This window comes from Camelus dromedarius, chromosome 24 (assembly GCF_036321535.1).
Source record: "Camelus dromedarius isolate mCamDro1 chromosome 24, mCamDro1.pat, whole genome shotgun sequence".
NCBI classification, from domain to species: domain Eukaryota; kingdom Metazoa; phylum Chordata; class Mammalia; order Artiodactyla; family Camelidae; genus Camelus; species Camelus dromedarius.
The window spans coordinates 30934981-30951808 of NC_087459.1; the positions used below are offsets into that span (position 1 = coordinate 30934981).

At 56.9% G+C, this 16828-nt stretch overlaps 1 protein-coding gene across 8 annotated transcripts in view; it reads left to right on the forward strand.

The window, feature by feature from the left end:
* TNRC18 (trinucleotide repeat containing 18) overlaps window positions 1-16828 on the forward strand; it is an 85698-nt gene that overhangs the window by 12323 nt on the left and 56547 nt on the right. For 4 of the 8 annotated variants that reach the window (XM_064478716.1, XM_064478718.1, XM_064478719.1 and 1 more), the window contains exons 3-5: window positions 7940-8095; window positions 10365-10490; window positions 10961-12682. In XM_064478716.1, the coding sequence (XP_064334786.1) occupies window positions 7940-8095; window positions 10365-10490; window positions 10961-12682 (2004 nt within the window). Of the gene's footprint in view, window positions 1-6182; window positions 6413-7197; window positions 7349-7939; window positions 8096-10364; window positions 10491-10960; window positions 12683-16828 lie in introns of those variants that run through there. The other 4 variants (XM_064478721.1, XM_064478720.1, XM_064478723.1 and 1 more) reach the window with 4 other exon arrangements.

A 16828-nucleotide genomic window follows, 5' to 3' on the forward strand; every position in this document is an offset into this window, starting at 1 on the left:
CCCACCCTCTAATTGTGTCCCTCAGCCTTTCTTGTCTGTCTTCCTTCCAGAGAGGAGAGTGCCAAGAAGCAGTCCTGCCCTTCTGTTTTACTTTAGAGGAAAGTAGGCTCAGAGAAGTTGTGTCACCTTCCCAAGGTCACACAGCCAGGAAATGAGGGCTCTAGGGGCCAGACCAGAGCTACCTGGTGAGAAAGCCTGGGGCTGGGGACTGCTGGTATTAATACAAATTTTGCTTTTCCTTCCCTTTTTCCTTTCTGGGCTCATTTAAAAAAATTTACTTACTTGTTTTGGTTTTGGCTAATTTTGTCAGTGTGACAGTTCTATGAAAATTACCCCAAATATAATATTTTCCATGTTTGTGTTCAGATTGGACTCCCTCTGCCCCCAATTTGTGAAAGAATTTTTTGTAAATTGGGGTTTAAGGTGCACACAGAGATAAGCCCAGATCACAGATGTACAGCTCCATTATTTTTTTCCCAAATGGAACCAACCAGGTTGAGAAAGAAAGACCCAGGTGTCCTGTTCTGCCACCCTGCCCCAGGGTGGCCCCGGTCATGGCTTAACCCGCTAGCCCTCCGAACGGTCTCTTCACAGGCAGGCGTCCAGTGTGTCCCCTAGGGGCTGAGGCCGGGAGGTTCCCCCTGCCCGGATTGCTGTGGTTGTCGTTCCTTTTTGCTGAAGGGCTTCCCTCGGACGAGAATGTCCCGGTGTTTATCCGGCTCCTGTTGGACATTTGGGTTATTTTCTAATTTTGATTTGCAGTCTAAGACGCTGAGTACCTTGTCATGGGTTTCCCGGCCACTTGGATGTCCTTATCTGCCTCCCTCTTGTTGAATCCCGTCCGTTTTTACACCGAGGCATCTGTCTTTTTCCTACTGATTCGCAGTACATGTAATACCTCAGTGTATCAGTTTGACCTTTATGGTTAGTGCCTTTGATATGGTCTTTAAGAAAGCTTTGCCTGCCTTTGGTCATGAAGGAATTTTCCAGTGTTTTCTTCTAGAAGCTTTTGCCTCGTCTGTGTGGATCTGCAGTGCGCCTGGAATTGATTTTTCTGTATGGTGTGAAGTAGGGGGTTAAGATTCAGGGCTTTCCCCACATGGGTGTCCACGCTGACCAGCTGTGTTTACTGAAAAGACCATCCTTTCTCTACATTCATTTCCAAAGTTACCTTGGCTATTTTTGACTTTTTGTGTTTCTGTAATTTTTTCCTTTAACTGGAAAAATCCATAAGAACATAAATTTACCACTATAACCATTTTTACATGTACCGTTCGGTGGCATTAAGCACATTGACTGGGTTGTGTAACCGTCACCACCATCCACCTCCAGAATATCTCCATCTTCCCAGATTGAAACTCTGTACCCATTAAAAACTCACACCCCCCCCCCCCCCCAGCCTCTGGTCCCCACCCTTCTACTTTCTGTCTCTAGGAATTTGACTCCTCCTGGGACCTCATAGAAGTGCAATTGTAACAATAGTTGACCTTCTGCATCTGGCTTATTGCGGTTAACATCGTATCTTTAAGGTTCATTCCCGTAGGATCAGGTGTTCCTTTTTTTTTTTTTTTAAGGCTGAACAATATTTTGTTGTATTAAGATAGACCACATTTTGTTTATCCAGTAGACCCTTGGGTTGCTTCTACCTTTTGGCTCTCATGAATAAGAATAATGGTGAACATGGGTGTGCAAACATCCCTGCTTTCAATTTCTATGTAACTTTTATCAGCAGTTTCTCAGTTTCCACACCCACCCCTGCCCCTGCTGGGGTTTGGATTGGGATTGCATTAAATCTCTAGCTCCACTGGGGTGCAGTGAGCATCCTAGGAAGTACATCTTTGACCCACAAGTTTGGTGACCTCCTTGGGAGGAACCCTCCGAAGTGGGTCTGGGCCTGGATAATCTGCTGATTTGTTTTCCAAAACCTGGGGGTGAGCTGGCTCTGTCTCCATCTTTGTGTGGCTTCTCAGGCCCCCCCTCCCCCTCCCCACAATCAAACCAAAAACGTGCTAGTTCGATAGATGAACGTAATGGCACCCTGTTCTGATACTTGTTTGCGATGTAACTTTTTACTGAATTCAGCCATTATTTATGGTTCTTTATTTGTGAATTGCTTGGGTTTCTTATTGAATGAGAAGGCTCTTTTTTATATAAAAGGAGAGTATTAACCCATTATCTGGCTTAGATATTATAGAAATCTCTGAATCTTGGGATGTATGGGAATCTGAAGGTCATTTTTCCAGGGGTCCTCAAACTCTTTTCAGCTGCTGTCGTAGAAATGGCTAAGTCACGTGTCTGCTCTGGGCTAGAACGAGCTCTTTTTTTGGGCAGTAACCCTGGTCCGATCATGTTGATGAGATGCCCTGATAGCCTTTGGTGACATCTTAAGGGATGCAGGTCCTTTGTGAGGCCAAAACGCTTTAAAATAGGAAGGGCAGATACATTTGTTCTATATTGGTTTGGGGAGGGGGTCTTTGGGAATGAAAAGATGAAAATAGGGTCTTGAGTCTGGGTGGTGTGGCTGAATGGCAAAGGGTAGACTGTGGAGTCAGAGCCTCAGTTTTCTCATCTGTTAAAGGGACAGGAATCCCCCCTCCCAGAGCTGATGAGGGATAGACAGGATGAACTGAATCATTGAAGCCCTACGGTGGCTGTGCAGTAGGGCCCAGGAAAGGCTTCTCTTTGTCCCTCCCTCAGCACTAGCTGATCGTGACCTTGTCCACCCTCCCTCCCATCTGTTAGTATTAATTGAGCGCCTACTACATACAGTGCATGGGGCCCTGGGGATGGAGTAACCTACATGGTAATGCTGGGGTCTGCCCACTGGGACCAAATCTGGCCCTCCCCCTGTTTTTTGTAAATAAGGTTTCATTGGAACAAAGCCCAGTAGTTTTAAGTATTGTCTGAGGCTGCTTTTCCTCCTCAGCAGACAGAATAGGCCTGCAACACCTGAAGTATTTATTATCTGGCCCTTTCAAGAAAAAGCTCCTGTTCCAGAGGGTGGAGAAGGACAATAAACAAGAAACTACAATAAAGAAGGAACTAATGTGCATATGGTATGATAAGTGGTGATAAGCACTGTGGAAAAAAATAATTCAGGAAAGGGTGTGGGGGGTGGGCTGGGTTGCAGTTTAAGATAGCCCTGGTTAGGGAAGGCCGCATTCATCTGGTGTCACTAGGAGCTGTAAGACAAGGGAGTGAGATATATACAGCTGGAAGTATGCAGGTAACTTGCGGTATCTGGAGGGAGGAATGGATTCCAGGCTGAGGTGCAAAGGCCCTGGGATGCAGCCTGCAAGGCTATGCTGTTCCGTATGCCAGCCCAGCCTGGGATAAAGTCCTCTGAGTCCTTCATTGTTTACTAGACCTTTGTACCCATTGTGACCTCATCCAAGTCCCCCAGACGTCAGGTGCCCATTATACAGTCAGCTTCCAGGAGGATCCCCCATGACACCATCCATTACAGAGGCAAGATTCCATTGGCTGGCCAAGGTGGCCTCACTGTTGTCCTCTCTGTAGGGCCTGCCAGGTGCATCTGGATGGGGCTGGGATGTTGGTGGGTTCCAGGTAGGGGAGGGCCTGTTAGCTCAGTGCTGGAGGGGAGCACAGATGGGGTAGGGGGGTGCCAAGGCCAAGTGGAGTAGGATGTCCATGCCCGCCTCCTTGCTGCTCATATTCCCTCAGGGACCCCGGACCCCTCCCCCAGGCAGTGACAGTGTCCCGTTGCCCCATAGCCAGGCCTTGGTGCCTCCTTTCTTGCCCCACCTGGAGTGCCCTTCCCCTCTCACTGGGGTCCAGAGAAGGGGAAGACCATTTTCCGAGCACCAGGCCCTGCGTGGGGGGCTTCCCTCAGTCAGAGTCCCAGTGACCGTGGCCCTACTGGAGATAAGGGCCCCACATGGTGGGATTCCTGAGCCAAGGCCTTGGGGCGCTTGTGGCATCGCTGAGTGACTTGGCTGCACAGGCCTGGTGACCCCTCTAAGCCTCAGTTTCTTAGTCTGTAAAATGGAGGAGACAAGACCCCTACACCCTGGGCAGTGGGGGAGGTGCAGCTCCAGATTCAGAGGCAGAGAGAGGAGCTTATGTGTTGCTGCTTTTTTTTTTTTAATTGAGGTGAAATTCCCATACTGCGCAGTTCACTGTTGGAAAAGCATGCACTTCAGTGGCATTTAGTGCCTTCACAACAGGCAACCAGCAGTTCTCCAGTTTGAAAATGAAAATTTGATTTGAAGGAAGGACGGATGGAATTTGGGTAGAGTTATGGTCCCTCTCAGACCCTGACCTTGAGCAGTTGCTGGCCTTCTCCAAGCCCCAGGTTGTGTCACTATAAATAATGTGGGGCTTCACGAAAGCATTTCACAGACGTGAACTCATCTGATCTGTGCGTACACTGGGCTGGGGGTGGAGAGGGGGCATATGGCCCTGTTCTGCTGCACAGCCTGCAGGAATGAAGCACCTTGCCCAGGGTCACAGTGCCCGGGCCTTGGGGCCAGGATTTGTCTTTCACTGTCCCTTGGGGGTCCCTCTCTCACACCCCTGTCCATGGTCAGGGCCTGGCCTGTCAGAGGCCCCATCCCTGCCCCTGCTCCAGTTTCCAGCAGGGAGGAACCTTCAGCCCAGACTGGCTAAATTAAGTCTAAATTAATTAAAATTTAATAAAATTGAAGATGTGGTTCCTCAGTCTCATCAGCCAGTCATTTCAAGTGCTCAGTAGCCACAAGTGCCCTGAGGCTCCTGGGGTGTCCCGCAAAGGTCTAGAACAGGGGTGGACGCTGTTGGTTGTGGGCTGGTGGGTGTCCCTGATGTACCCGGTCCTAGTCTGTCCAGGATGGTGGGCAGGCCAGTGGGGACACACTCCCACGGGGGGCCTGGTGGCCTGCAGAGGGGTGTGGGCTGTGTGGCTGGGCTTGGGGTCAGCCCCAGCTCTGCCCCTGGCCCAGGGCTGTGTGGCCTGGGACTGTCCTCTGTAAAGGCTGGCGGGAAGATTCCACGAGTGTCTACGTGACAGTGTGTGGAGGCGCAGCAGTGAAGCCCTGTTCCAGCGGGGTGGCGTTGTCCTTTCTGAGTGTGAACCATGATACTTTATTCTGGTTACATTATGTTTTAGGTTTTGACAGGCGTGGACTGAGATACTTGTGTGGGTGGGAGGGTGGTACGGAGGCCTCTAGTAACTAGGTTGTCGCCTGGGGCCATGGGGGTGCCAGGCCTCGAGCTCAGCCCGTGGCCAGTGGGCTCCTGGCCTCCCCTAAAGCCTGCTCCCTTCTTGGTGAACCCAGGAGGCCACTGCTGGGGCCCCAGGATGTGAGGGGTGGAAGATGCGTACCTAGGCACGCGAAAGGGTGCCAGGTACGTTGGCGGGGCTTAGAAAGCAGTCTGGAGACGCCGGTGGTATGTGTCTGGAGGGGTCAGCTACCCGTCTTCCACTCCAGGGGGACAAGGTGGGACGGCCCTGGGTGGCATGTGCATCCTCGGGTGTCAGGGGCTTTGCGGGCCTTCTCTCCTAATCCTAACACACATCCGTCTGCTTTGGCCCCGAGAGGACCAGATACAATGCAGTCACTTAGGCCAAGACTTGACACCTGCTGTGTGCCAGGTCCCAGGCACCTCAGATGTGGCAGGAAGCGAGGCTGATGGTCCGGTCCTGCCGCTGGGGAGGGAATCTGCTGGAGGGGAACTCAGATCAACGTTTCCAAGTTATCCTAGGTGGAGGCCAGGGAAGGGCCCAAGGTGGGAATGAGTGAGGAGGGGTCTACAACGAGGCCTGGGAGCTGGCGTGGATGGAAAGGTAGGCAGGCAGCAGGGGTTCCAGCAACCGAGGTTTATCTCATTTGCTTCTGAGATCTGTCACTCTGCTGCTTCCCGAGCCTAGTTTGGGGAGGGGTGAGCGCAGTGAAGTTGTGTAGATTAATGCCACTGTAGTGCTGTTGTTCTGGCCCTGGTGGTGAGGTGGAGGCGGTGCGCCCATTTTACAGAGCCACACGCCGCCGGGGCTCTCACGGGGCACAGGCTGGTCGCCCGCAGTCTGGCCGGGGCACCAGCTCCCCTGCTGGGCCCGGGGGAGGGAAGTCGGGCACCGTTGAGCCCTGTGGCAGGTGGGAGCCGTTGGTGGCATCCGGGCCCCAACGCCCTGCCTGGCCTGGGGTGCCGCTAGGCGGGTTTCACAAGCCCAGGCAGGGGCAGGCCTGGGCCACTGGGCTTCCGCAAGGCCCGGGGCAGGAAGAGCTGGCGGCTGATGTAAGCCCTTGCGCAAACCTCTGGCTGCCGGCTTCCGGAGCCGTCCACCCGCCTGCCTGCCAAGGAGGAAGCCTGGGGCCTGGGGGGCCCGGAGGCCCCGCTGCCTGGACTTGGCCCGTATGGACGGACTGCCTGGCCGCCATGGCCCTGGGTCCCCAGGGCTTGGTGCTGGAGTCTGGTGAGGGGGCGGGGTGGGGCTGGAGTGTGTGTGGGGATCTCTCTGGACCTAGGTTGGGGTGGTGACGGCACATGTGGCCAGAAGGTGTCCTCCCATCTCTCTGCTTTGGGGAACAAAAAAGGAGGCCCTGCCCCTTGCAGTCCCGGTTTCCCTGCGTGCACCCTGAAGGGAGTGGGTGGACGTGGGGGCCTCTTGTGCCCTCCAGAAGGTGGTGAGTGAGGACTTGTGGTTTGCAGGCCCTGCGTGGGGGGCTGCCAGGGACCCAGAGATTGGGTGGGGGTCTGCAGGCCCCTTGCGGGCCACACATTGTCTGTGAGCCCCCCGCAGTTGCTTCCCTGTCTGGGCTAGACAGACAGTGCCCGCTTCCCAGGGGCTTGGAGAGGTTGTCTGACTGGGCACAAGGGGGCTCCTCTTACCTCGGGCAGCCCGAGCTGGTGCTTGGTGGCTCTCCGTGAATGGGCTCTGCTGCTGTTGTGATTATTATTATCGTTAAATGTGTGCTTCCCCTGTCACTACAATTCTCAAGGGAGGCCTTATTAGCCCCATTTTGCTGATAAGCAGACGGAGGCCAGGTAAGGGAAGCCCCCTGCCCAGGTCTTGTAGCCCTCCCCCTGGCCTATGAACTGGGAGCCTGCCAGGGTCTGCCCCTGAAGGGTGGGGTGTGTGGATCTTAGGGGCAGCCCCCCTGGGTGGCCGGAGTGAGGAGAAGGCATTGCTGCGGGTGGGGCCTGGCCAAGTGGGGCGTGGCTGGGGTGGGTGTGGTTTGCACCCAGGCCCCTGCCTTGCTGATTGTTCTTCCTGGCAGCAGGCGGCCCCCACAGCCTCATTTGAGGGACCCTATTGGGAGGTTCTGCTCTCTGGAAGGATGGCCCACAGGGCCAGAGCTCCCTGGCATGGTGCTCAGCTCCCAGGCCCACTGCTCTCGTTCATTCACGGGTTCGTTTGCTAGTTCTCTGTAGTTCTGGGGCACTCTACTCGCTGTGCATTCGATCACTGCCTGTGGGATCAGACACTGCTCATCTCCAAGCCTCAGCTTCCTCATCCGTTAAATGGGCACACGGTTCCTCCCTCACGGGGTTGGCTGAGGGGTTGGTCTGGGCCTGTCCAGGGCTACTGTGGGCTCCCTGGGGGTCCTTCTTTGACTCTCGGGTGTCCTCCCTGGTCCAGGAGCTCAGAACGTGAGTCCCTGTCCACTTCCTCACTCCGTGGCCTCAGACTTGAGGCCTGCCCCCCACTGAGCCTCAGCTTCCATCTGCACTTGGGGAGAAACATTCCCCTGCTGGGTCTGGGGTGGTAACGCCCTCCAGCTAAGAGTGCTGGGTGCCCTGGAGGCACCTGGGTCTCACTTGACAGTTTTCTCAAACTGCCTGTCCTGAGTCCAAGGGGCTGGGGCGGGGCCGAGGAGGTTTCGGTGGGCTCCCTGCCCACGTCAGCTTCCGGATGTGGAGAGAGATGGGGGTCTCTGGGCAGTGGACTGGGCAGCGGTGGCCTGCTGGCTGCCTGACAGTCCCCCCCTTCTCTCTGCAGGCGAGGCCTTCTTGGGCAGCTTTGTGGCCAGCGGGATGGGGCCGTCGGCCTCATCCCATGGGAGCCCGGTGCCCCTGCCCTCTGACCTCTCCTTCCGCTCCCCCACCCCCAGCAACCTGCCCATGGTGCAGCTGTGGGCGGCCCATGCCCATGAAGGTAAGGAGTGAGCCAGGCGGGCGGGCCAAGGGCCGCTGGGGCACTGTCCCCAGCACTTCTAAAGTCTGCCCACTCCACCCCACCTCCACAGTCACCCCTCCACGCTGTGGCCAGTGGGGCCCAGCCCTGGTCATCCGGCCTCCTTGCTGTTCTTCCAGTGCTCAGCTGGTCCTCTTGTTGCTGTCACAGGGCCTTTGCACGAGCTGTTCCCTTTGCTTGCAGCCCCTCACTCCAGCTCACTGGCTATCTCCTGTTCATCCTTCAGGGCTTGGCTCAAACACTCACCTACTTGTGAGTGTGTCACTTGTGGTGACAGATTTATCTGTTTTTTCGTGAAATACGTTTTCCCACCAGAGTGCGCTCTGAGGGCGGGGCCTCATTTGTTCTGCTCACTGCTGTCTCCCTGGCGCACAGTCAGCTTGTCAGTAGTTGTGGGAGCAGTGGGATCGGGTTCTGCTGGGCTCCCTTATTGTCGTTCTGCAGTGATGCCCTTAAATGTGGGGGCTCGGCTGGCCTGGCTTCCTGCTGGCTTAGCAAATCCTGGGCCTCCCTGAAGCCTCAGTTTCCCCTCTGTCAGTGAAGGGATGGGCCTGGGGGAGCCTCAGCTCTTCCCTGAGCTGCAGCTCTGGTGGATTTTAGATGCTGGGTGCCAGCTCCCTCCTGCTTCCTCCTGTGGTGCTCCCGGGTCCTGGAAGATCGGGGCCTTGGGAGCGCCTGCTGTAGGCTCAGACTTTCCTGGGCCTTTCGCTGCCCACTGTATCCCCACTTCCTCTGTGCCAGTGTCACCGAGTGCTTCTGTCATTGTCCTGACATATGTGTGCCCCACATGGAAGGGGGGCCATCCTACCTCTAGGTCTGGGATGGTGGGCAGTCCTTCTGGGCTGGGGTCCCATCTGAGCCTCCCGCTTCTGCCCGCTAGGGCGGGGGCTGGAGGGGCCTGGAGAGCAGAAGTCGTCTCCGGGGACTGTGCCATCAGTGTTCTTCTCTGCCCTCCCTGACTCTCTTTTCTCCTTTGCCAACAAACACTAGTAATAATGGTAACAATAGCAAACACACAGTGTGCTTCCTGTGCACGAAGCACTGCATCCTTGAACTCACTTTATCCTTAGAACAAGCCGTGAAGGGGGGACTATTATGCCCATTTTACAGATGAGAAAGCAGTGTGACCAGTGCCTAGATAGGAGTGTTATTTCAGTAATGAGATAACGTATCAGCTGATCAGTATTGTTTTGTGGTTGTTAATGTTATTATCCGATGGTGATGTGGGAGAAGGTGTGGGCCCAGGGTGGCCAGGGTTAGGTCCTGTATCTCTGGCCTCAGAGGGAGCAATTGGGTGGGAACATGTGGGACCCAAGTCCCTTGGGGATCTCCAATGCGCCTGAGGTCCTATAGGACCCACAGCCCAGGCAGAGAGGCAGGTCCCTCCCCCAGCACCTGCTTGGCCCTCTGGGCCCTGCCAAGCAGCTCTTGGACCTCCATTCCCCGTGTACCATCTTGGGCCTCTTTTTTCTTTCTGTGGTGACTACCCTTCCTGTCTTCTGTGCCCTGTAAGGCCCAGGTTCTGGGCATCACTGGTGGGGTCGGGGTGGGGAGTTGTGGGAAGTTAGGAGGAACCACGGCAGGACTAATTCCTCCTGGCAGCGCATGCCTGGGAGACCCAGCAGCTGGAGATGCTGGGTGGGCTGAGGTTCAGAGAAGGCAAGCGACCTGCTTGGGATCACACAGCAAAGTTAAACCAGTATACCACTCAACTGGGTCCACATTGGGCTGAGGTTGAGTCCTGGTGACCTCAATTCAAAGCCAGGCTCCTCTGCTGTGTGACCTTGGGCAAGTGATCCTCTCTGAGCCTCAGTTTTCTCATCTGTAAAATGGGGATATTAAAGAGTATCTGACTCACAGGTTTTTTCCTTTGAAATGTAAATGAGAATAACAAAGGCAAAGCAGTTAAAAGGGCTTGGTCTGTGATTAGACCGCGATCTTCATCATCATCATCATCATCATTGCCCTTTGTTGGATCCAGTTTAATTCTCTTCCTGGGGGATTTGAGAGCCCAAGCCTCTGGGGGCTGCCTGGGACTGGAGGGAGGCCTGAGTGCCGGGCTTCAGAGGGTAGTCTTTGTTCTGAGGAGCTGGCAGTAAACCACAGGGCTCCCACCATGGGGTGGGGGAGCTGACAGCCAAGAGACATTACTTCCAAGAAGAGAGGGTCGAAGGAAGGTCCCTGTGGGAGGCAGGAGATGTTTCAGCCCAGCGTCTTTTCTCTCTTCCAGGATTTTCTCACCTGCCCAGCGGGCTGTACCCATCCTACCTCCACCTAAACCACCTGGAGCCCCCAAGCAGCGGGAGCCCCCTCCTCAGCCAGCTGGGCCAGCCCAGCATTTTCGATACCCAGAAAGGTCAGAGGGCAGGAGTAGGGAGGCTGGTGGGGGGAGCTCTGGGATGAGGTTGGGGGGACCACTACCCAGTACTCCAGGCAGCATCCCAGCTGTGTTGTCCAAGGCTCCTGCCTTAGATGCTTTTCTGAGACCCAGCCCCTGAGCACCCACAGGCTCTCTGGGCCCGCCCATAGCCTGGTGCCTTTTCACTGTGCTGTCCTCATCTCATCCTGTTGGGCCCTCTGAGTAGCTCTCAACCCTGGCCTCTCCCCCTTTCACAGATGAGGAAACTGAGGCTCAGAAAGGTTAGAGGTGGCCAAGGTGAGCTTTCAACTTGGTTCTAGCCATTTCCAGAGCCTGCCTTCTACAGGGTTGTGCTGTGCATGGCCCTCCTGCCCTGGAGTCCAGGGTACCCTTCAGGGACTCCCTTCCGCTCTGTACTCGTTAGAAGGGAGCACTCGCTCACGGGCTGTGCTTTTTTTTCTCCGCAGATGGCTTCTTCCTGCCTGCTCCTGGGGCTCCGGGCGCCCTGCACTCTCATGTGCCCTCCTCCTCCAGGACCCCAGGCGGCCACTCCTCAGGAGCCTCGACCAAAGGCTCTTCTCGGGACGTTCCGGCCAAGGAGCGGGCGGGCCGCGGCGGTGAGCCACCCCCACTATTCGGCAAGAAGGACCCGCGGGCCCGCGAAGAGGCTGTAGGGCCGCGCGGCGTGGTGGACCTGACCCAAGAGGCAAGGGCGGAGGGCCGCCAGGACCGCGGGCCCCCGCGCCTCCCCGAGCGCCTGTCTCCCTTCCTGGCCGAGCCCGGACCCCCGCGAGTGCCGGGCACGGCCACCACCGAGCCCAAGAGCAAGAACCCGCCGCCGCCCTCGGTGCTGAGCCTCTGCAATGGCTCGGGGGACCCAGGGCTCTCGGCACTGGTGGCCGAGGCGGCCCGTGGCGCCAAGGAGGCCGCGCGCCAGGACGAGAGCGCGCGACTGCGGCGCGCAGAGGCCCTGCTTCCTGGGCCTTGCCCCTGCCCCTCACCGCTCCCGCCGCCGCCTCCGAGCAAGGGTCCGCCGGTCCCCGCGCCCCCCGCCGCCTCCGGGTCCTTCGCCGCACCGCAGCCTGCCCCCGCCGGCGTCTACACCATCTTCCCCGCGGCGGCCGCACGGGAGCCAGGCCGCGAGCACCGCGTGGTGGCGCCCACCTTCGTGCCTTCCGTGGAGGCCTTCGACGAGCGCCCGGGGCCCATCCAGATCGCGTCGCAGGCGCGCGACGCCCGGGCCCGGGAGCGCGAGGCAGGCAGGCCCGGAGTCCTGCAGGCCCCACCCGGGTCCCCACGGCCACCCCCGGACCGGCCCGAGAGCCTCCGCGAGAAGAGCTCTGTGATCCGCTCCCTCAAGCGGCCGCCGCCTGCCGAGGCCCCACCTGCGCGGGCAGCGCGCGCCTCCCCAGACCCCCGGGCCTACCTCCCCGCCAAGGAGTTGCTCAAGCCGGAGGTCGAACCGCGGCCCTGTGAGCGCGTCCCACGCGGGCCTGCCGCCGCCTCCCAGCAGGCCGCCAAGCTTTTCGGCCTGGAGCCCGGGCGGCCGCCCCCGCCTGCCGGCCCTGAGCACAAGTGGAAACCTTTTGAGCTGGGCAACTTCGCCACCACGCAGATGGCCGTGCTGGCCGCGCAGCACCACCACGCTAGCCGCGCCGAGGAGGAGGCCGCTGCCGCCGCCTCCAAGAAGGCCTATCTGGACCCTGGAGGCGCGCTGCCCCGCACTGCGGCCACCTGCTCCCGCGCGGGCGCCGACTTGCACGCTGCGGCCCACGGACCCGGAGAGGGCTCGGCCATGCAGAGCCTCATTAAATACAGCGGCAGCTTCAACCGCGAGGCCGTGGCCGTGCGCCCTGGTGGCTGTGGCAAGAAGAGCCCCTTCGGAGGCCTGGGCACCATGAAACCCGAGCCTGCTCCCACGGCTGCCCCCCGCGCCCAGACCCGCCTCCCGCACCCCGGGGGCCCTGCAGCAGCTGGGGGCCGGCAGCTGAAGCGGGACCCCGAGAGGCCCGAGAGCGCCAAGGCCTTCGGTCGCGAGGGCTCCGGTGCCCAGGGTGAGGCGGAGGTGCGACATCCGCCCGTGGGCATTGCGGTGGCTGTGGCCCGGCAGAAGGACAGTGGCGGCAGTGGCCGGCTGGGGCCTGGGTTGGCCGACCAGGAGCGCTCCCTGTCGCTGAGCAATGTCAAAGGTGAGTCCTGGTCCCCCTCCCACCCTTCACCCTTTCTTCCCCCTTCACCTTTGCTTTCCCTTTCTACCTGCCTCCTCCCTACCTCCAGCCCTCTCTCCCGCCTTCCTGGTCCTGTTTGTTTTTTATCCCACTTGTGGGCTGTGGCTACTTTCCGAAGTTTATTGCTTTTTCCGTTATGCACTTAGAAAAATGTGTAAAATGCAGAAAGGGAGAAAGGAGAAAAGGGACCATTATATTTTACACCCCCCTGAACATTTTCACGTCTTTCCCAGATTTACTCTCCTGTGCATCTGCAGAGCTCCCCGCGCGCCGCATCTCAGGCCCCTGCATTTTTCCTACATGGATGGGCTCCTCTCGCTTTTGCAAACTCTTTATAAGTATCATTTTTAATGGCCTTTACTATTCTGTCCAGAGCGTCCAGTTCACTTAGCCACTCCCTGGTGGCATTTCAGTTTTCCCTTTTCTGATGTTTTTGTGTTTAGGAAGCTGCATTGAATATTTTTGTGCATTGCACCTTCCTGATATTTTGAGTCATTTTCTAAGAATAGATTCCTAGGAATAGATTAGCTTTAAGCTTTCAATTCTAAGCCCTTGAGGGAGGTAACTGTGCCTTACTTACCTAGTTCAGTGTCCCCAAAACCTACCGTGGAGTCTGGCGCATAGTAGGTGTTTGATAAGTGAGTGAATGAGTGACCCAGTGTGATAGATGAAAACTAGGGTCCCAGCATTCCTATGGTCTTGACGTTCAGTGCCTTTGTGACTTCCTAGGTAATTAGGGATTTTATATGCTTGTTTATGGTCTGTTTCATTTTAGATTTCTCAGGATTGTGTTTTAATATTGTTAAAAAAGAAATTACTAAGCTCAGTAGGGAGGAATGGTGCGTTTCTTTTAATTACTAGTGAAATTGAATGTTTTTCCAGGACTTGGTTGATTGTTTACATTTTCTTTTGTCCCTTACGTATTTTGCTGTTGGACTCCTTCCTGGGATTTTGGAGAGTTGATGTTGTGGCATTTTTGTTGAAACTCTGGACTCCATCTGCCCAGAGAGAACCCACTCTTGAGCCAAGGGTCCCCCCTCAGGCACTGAGGCCGCCCTGTCCCCCAGGCGATGGTTAGTGTGCCGGTGGTAAGGGGCTGGCAGGCTGAGGGAAGGGCCCCAGAAGGCTGTGTCCCACTGCCCCTTGCTCTAGGGACTTCTCCGCAGTCAAACTCAAGCAGCTGGTTTCTTCCCTGTGTCTCTGTCCCTGCCCCCAGCTCAGCTCACTCCTGGGACTTAACCAGCTGCAAGCTCAGGCTTGGCTCAAGTCCATGTCCTGGGCTCCTGCCTGTGGCCCCCTTTCCTGTGTCTCCCAGATGCTCCTCCTATAAGCTACATAGGCATCTTGGACGCACATCTCCTGGATCCCCATCCCTCCCTAGGCCTGGTCCTCCTGTGCCTCCCAAGCTGACTCCTGCCTGGGCCTCATCCTCAGTCCACGGTGAGCAGCCAGTGCTGTGTCCTGTCCTGGCTGCCTCCTCCACCTACAGCCCCAGCCCTGCTCTCCCAGACACCCCAGTAAGGCTGAAGACCGCCCCGGGCCTCCCCTGGTCCCCGCCCATCTGCATGCAGCATAGCTGCAGAAGATCTTTATCAGGCCAGAAAGCTCAGAGCAAGTGATGCTTAGGAAATGTTTCTTGAATGACCGACTGAGCCCATTTCTCTGTGGGGAGCCCCTCTGGAGCCTGGGAGGCCTATCCTCTGACCCTGGGTGCTCACACGAGTTCCTGCTTTAGTCTAGGATTGAGGGAGAGGCTGGTGGCTCTTGGCTTGGAGGTGGCCGGCTGGTAGGTAGACAAGCCCTCTCAGTAGGTGAGAAGTTTGAAGCGGAAGGCCTCTCTGGGAGGCCGGACATCTTTTGGGGTCCTTTGTCTGGCATGATGCTCATGTGATATGATGTTACCACCCCTGTTGGGACTCACGGTCTCCAGAGTTCATCCTGGTGCCCAGGGTACCTGTCTGTGCCCAAGGGACCTGTGTTCATGCGGGGGGTGTGTGTGTGTGAGAATGTGTGTGTGTGAGAATGTGGGTTTGAGTGTGCACGTGTGTGCGTGTGTGAGAGAGAGAGGGTGGAGAGGGAGCGAGGATGGGACAGTTTTAGGCTGAGACCTCCAGGGCTTGGGCTGAGGCTGCCTTTCCTTGTTGGTGACGGTTGAAAAGTAAGAGACTTGATTCTTATTCTCCTTAAAACAAAAATCCCCATAAGAAGTGGTGATTTTTACCCAGTCGGGTGACCTCAAGGGAGGGGGAGGAGTTCCGGGTACCTTTGCTGAATGGTGGTCGTCAACCCTGGGCCCTGGGTCCTCCCAGCTTACTCAGTCCACTTTGTGGGGTGAGCCTGTCATTGGGTTCAGGTCCAGGCCCTGCCTCCTGCAGCTGCATGACCTTGGAGCAGAAGCCTCAGCCCTCTGGAGCCGGCGTCCACATTTGCTCCATGGAGGTAGGGAGGACTGCCTCCTTCCCTGATGCCAGGCATGTAGTAGGTGCTTCATAGATAGGCCTACCTTTTCTCTGCTCACACTCAGGTCCTTAAGAGCTCAGAGCTTCTGCCCGTGAGCCCTAGATCCTTTTTGAAAGGCCCCGAGGGCTCACCCAGGGCCTGGTCTGGCTTTAGGGGTCTTGGACCCTGAGATGGGTGAAGGTTGGGCATTACATCCAGAGGTGTCCACACCTGAGAGGCCAGCAGCCTGGCACAGTCCCTGCGGCTTAGCAGGGGGCCGTGTGCAGGTACCCCGGCCACCATCTCCTCCCCTGAACCCCTCCAAGGAGGATCTGTTATTATTCCAGCTTCACAGCTGGGAGAGCCGGGTCTGCGGGGTTGCAGTGCCTCGCCAGGGGTCACCTGGCTAGAAGAGGTGGGCTGAGCTTGAACCCTAAGCCCAGGCCCGTGCCTCCCATCTCTTCTCCTTGCCCGTCGTCACCTCTGTGGTAGAGGCAAGTTGGGGGCCAGATCTGGGGGGGAGGGGCAGTGATGGGGGTCCCCCCCCCACCCATTATGCTTGGCAGAGCTGGGGTTGTGTTGGGTGTAATCAGTGGTGTTGACCACCGACTCTAGAGAGCCCTGAGTGGGCTGGAGGTGGTGGCTGCCCTAACTGCCGAAAACCTCAGATGGAGCCGGCAGGGGGTTGCCATGGGAACTGGGCCATAGCTAGAGCCTTGGCTGTTACTGCCGGGATTAGTGTGTGTGACCCATAGAGGGGCTGTCACTGCAGGGTTGCAGATTGCCCACCCTGCGGCTCTCTGTGGGGGGACTTGCATGCCAGTGGTCAGGAAGACCCACTTAGACCCTGATGCCAGCGTGACACCTCCCTGCCAATCAGTGGTCTGATCTCCGATTCCTCACCTGGGATGGGATGATGGCTGAACCGCACCTCCTGGGTTTATGCCACTGGATGAGTGCACGCCTGGAGAGGGCCTAAGACCCTGCTGGGCACAGAGGCAGCTTTAAAATGCCAGAAGTTGAGGTTGGGGTGGGGGAAAGGTGTCACTCAGCAGTAGAGCGTGTGCTTAGCATGGCTGAGGTCCTGGATTCAATCCGTGGTACCGCCATTAAAAATGAATAAATAAAGCAACAAACCTAACTACCTCCCACCAAAATAGTACCTAAAATTAAAAAAAAAATGCCAGATGTCTCCAGAGCTCATGCCTCAAGGGCTGGTGGGGGAGGGGTCTTGTGTCTCTGGGACCCCAGAGTAGGTGCCCCTCTGCCCCATCCGCCTGCCTCCTGGAGGAGCTGGTTCTGTGCCCGCCTGGCGCTCACACAGAGAGGTGGTGGGCCCTCTGGTTCACTTGGCCACAGGTGGCCGGAGGGAGGGAGGGTTTCAAAGCCTCAGTTGGGAGGGAGATCTGAGCATGTCTCATCCCTGCTCAGAGCCTCCTCTGGCTTCTCCTTTCACCTGCAGTGAAATCTCAGTCACATCCCCTCACACGGCTTACAAGGCCCTGCGGTCTGCTCCCCAGCCTTCATTTGCACCCTCTCTCCCCTGCACCTGGCCTTCTAGATGCTTCTTGGCACACTCCTGCCTCAAGGCTTTTGCATGTGCTGTTTGCGCTCTCTGCTTAGCTCACTCTTCCTGAAGATATTCTTGTAAATTCATTCATTCACTCC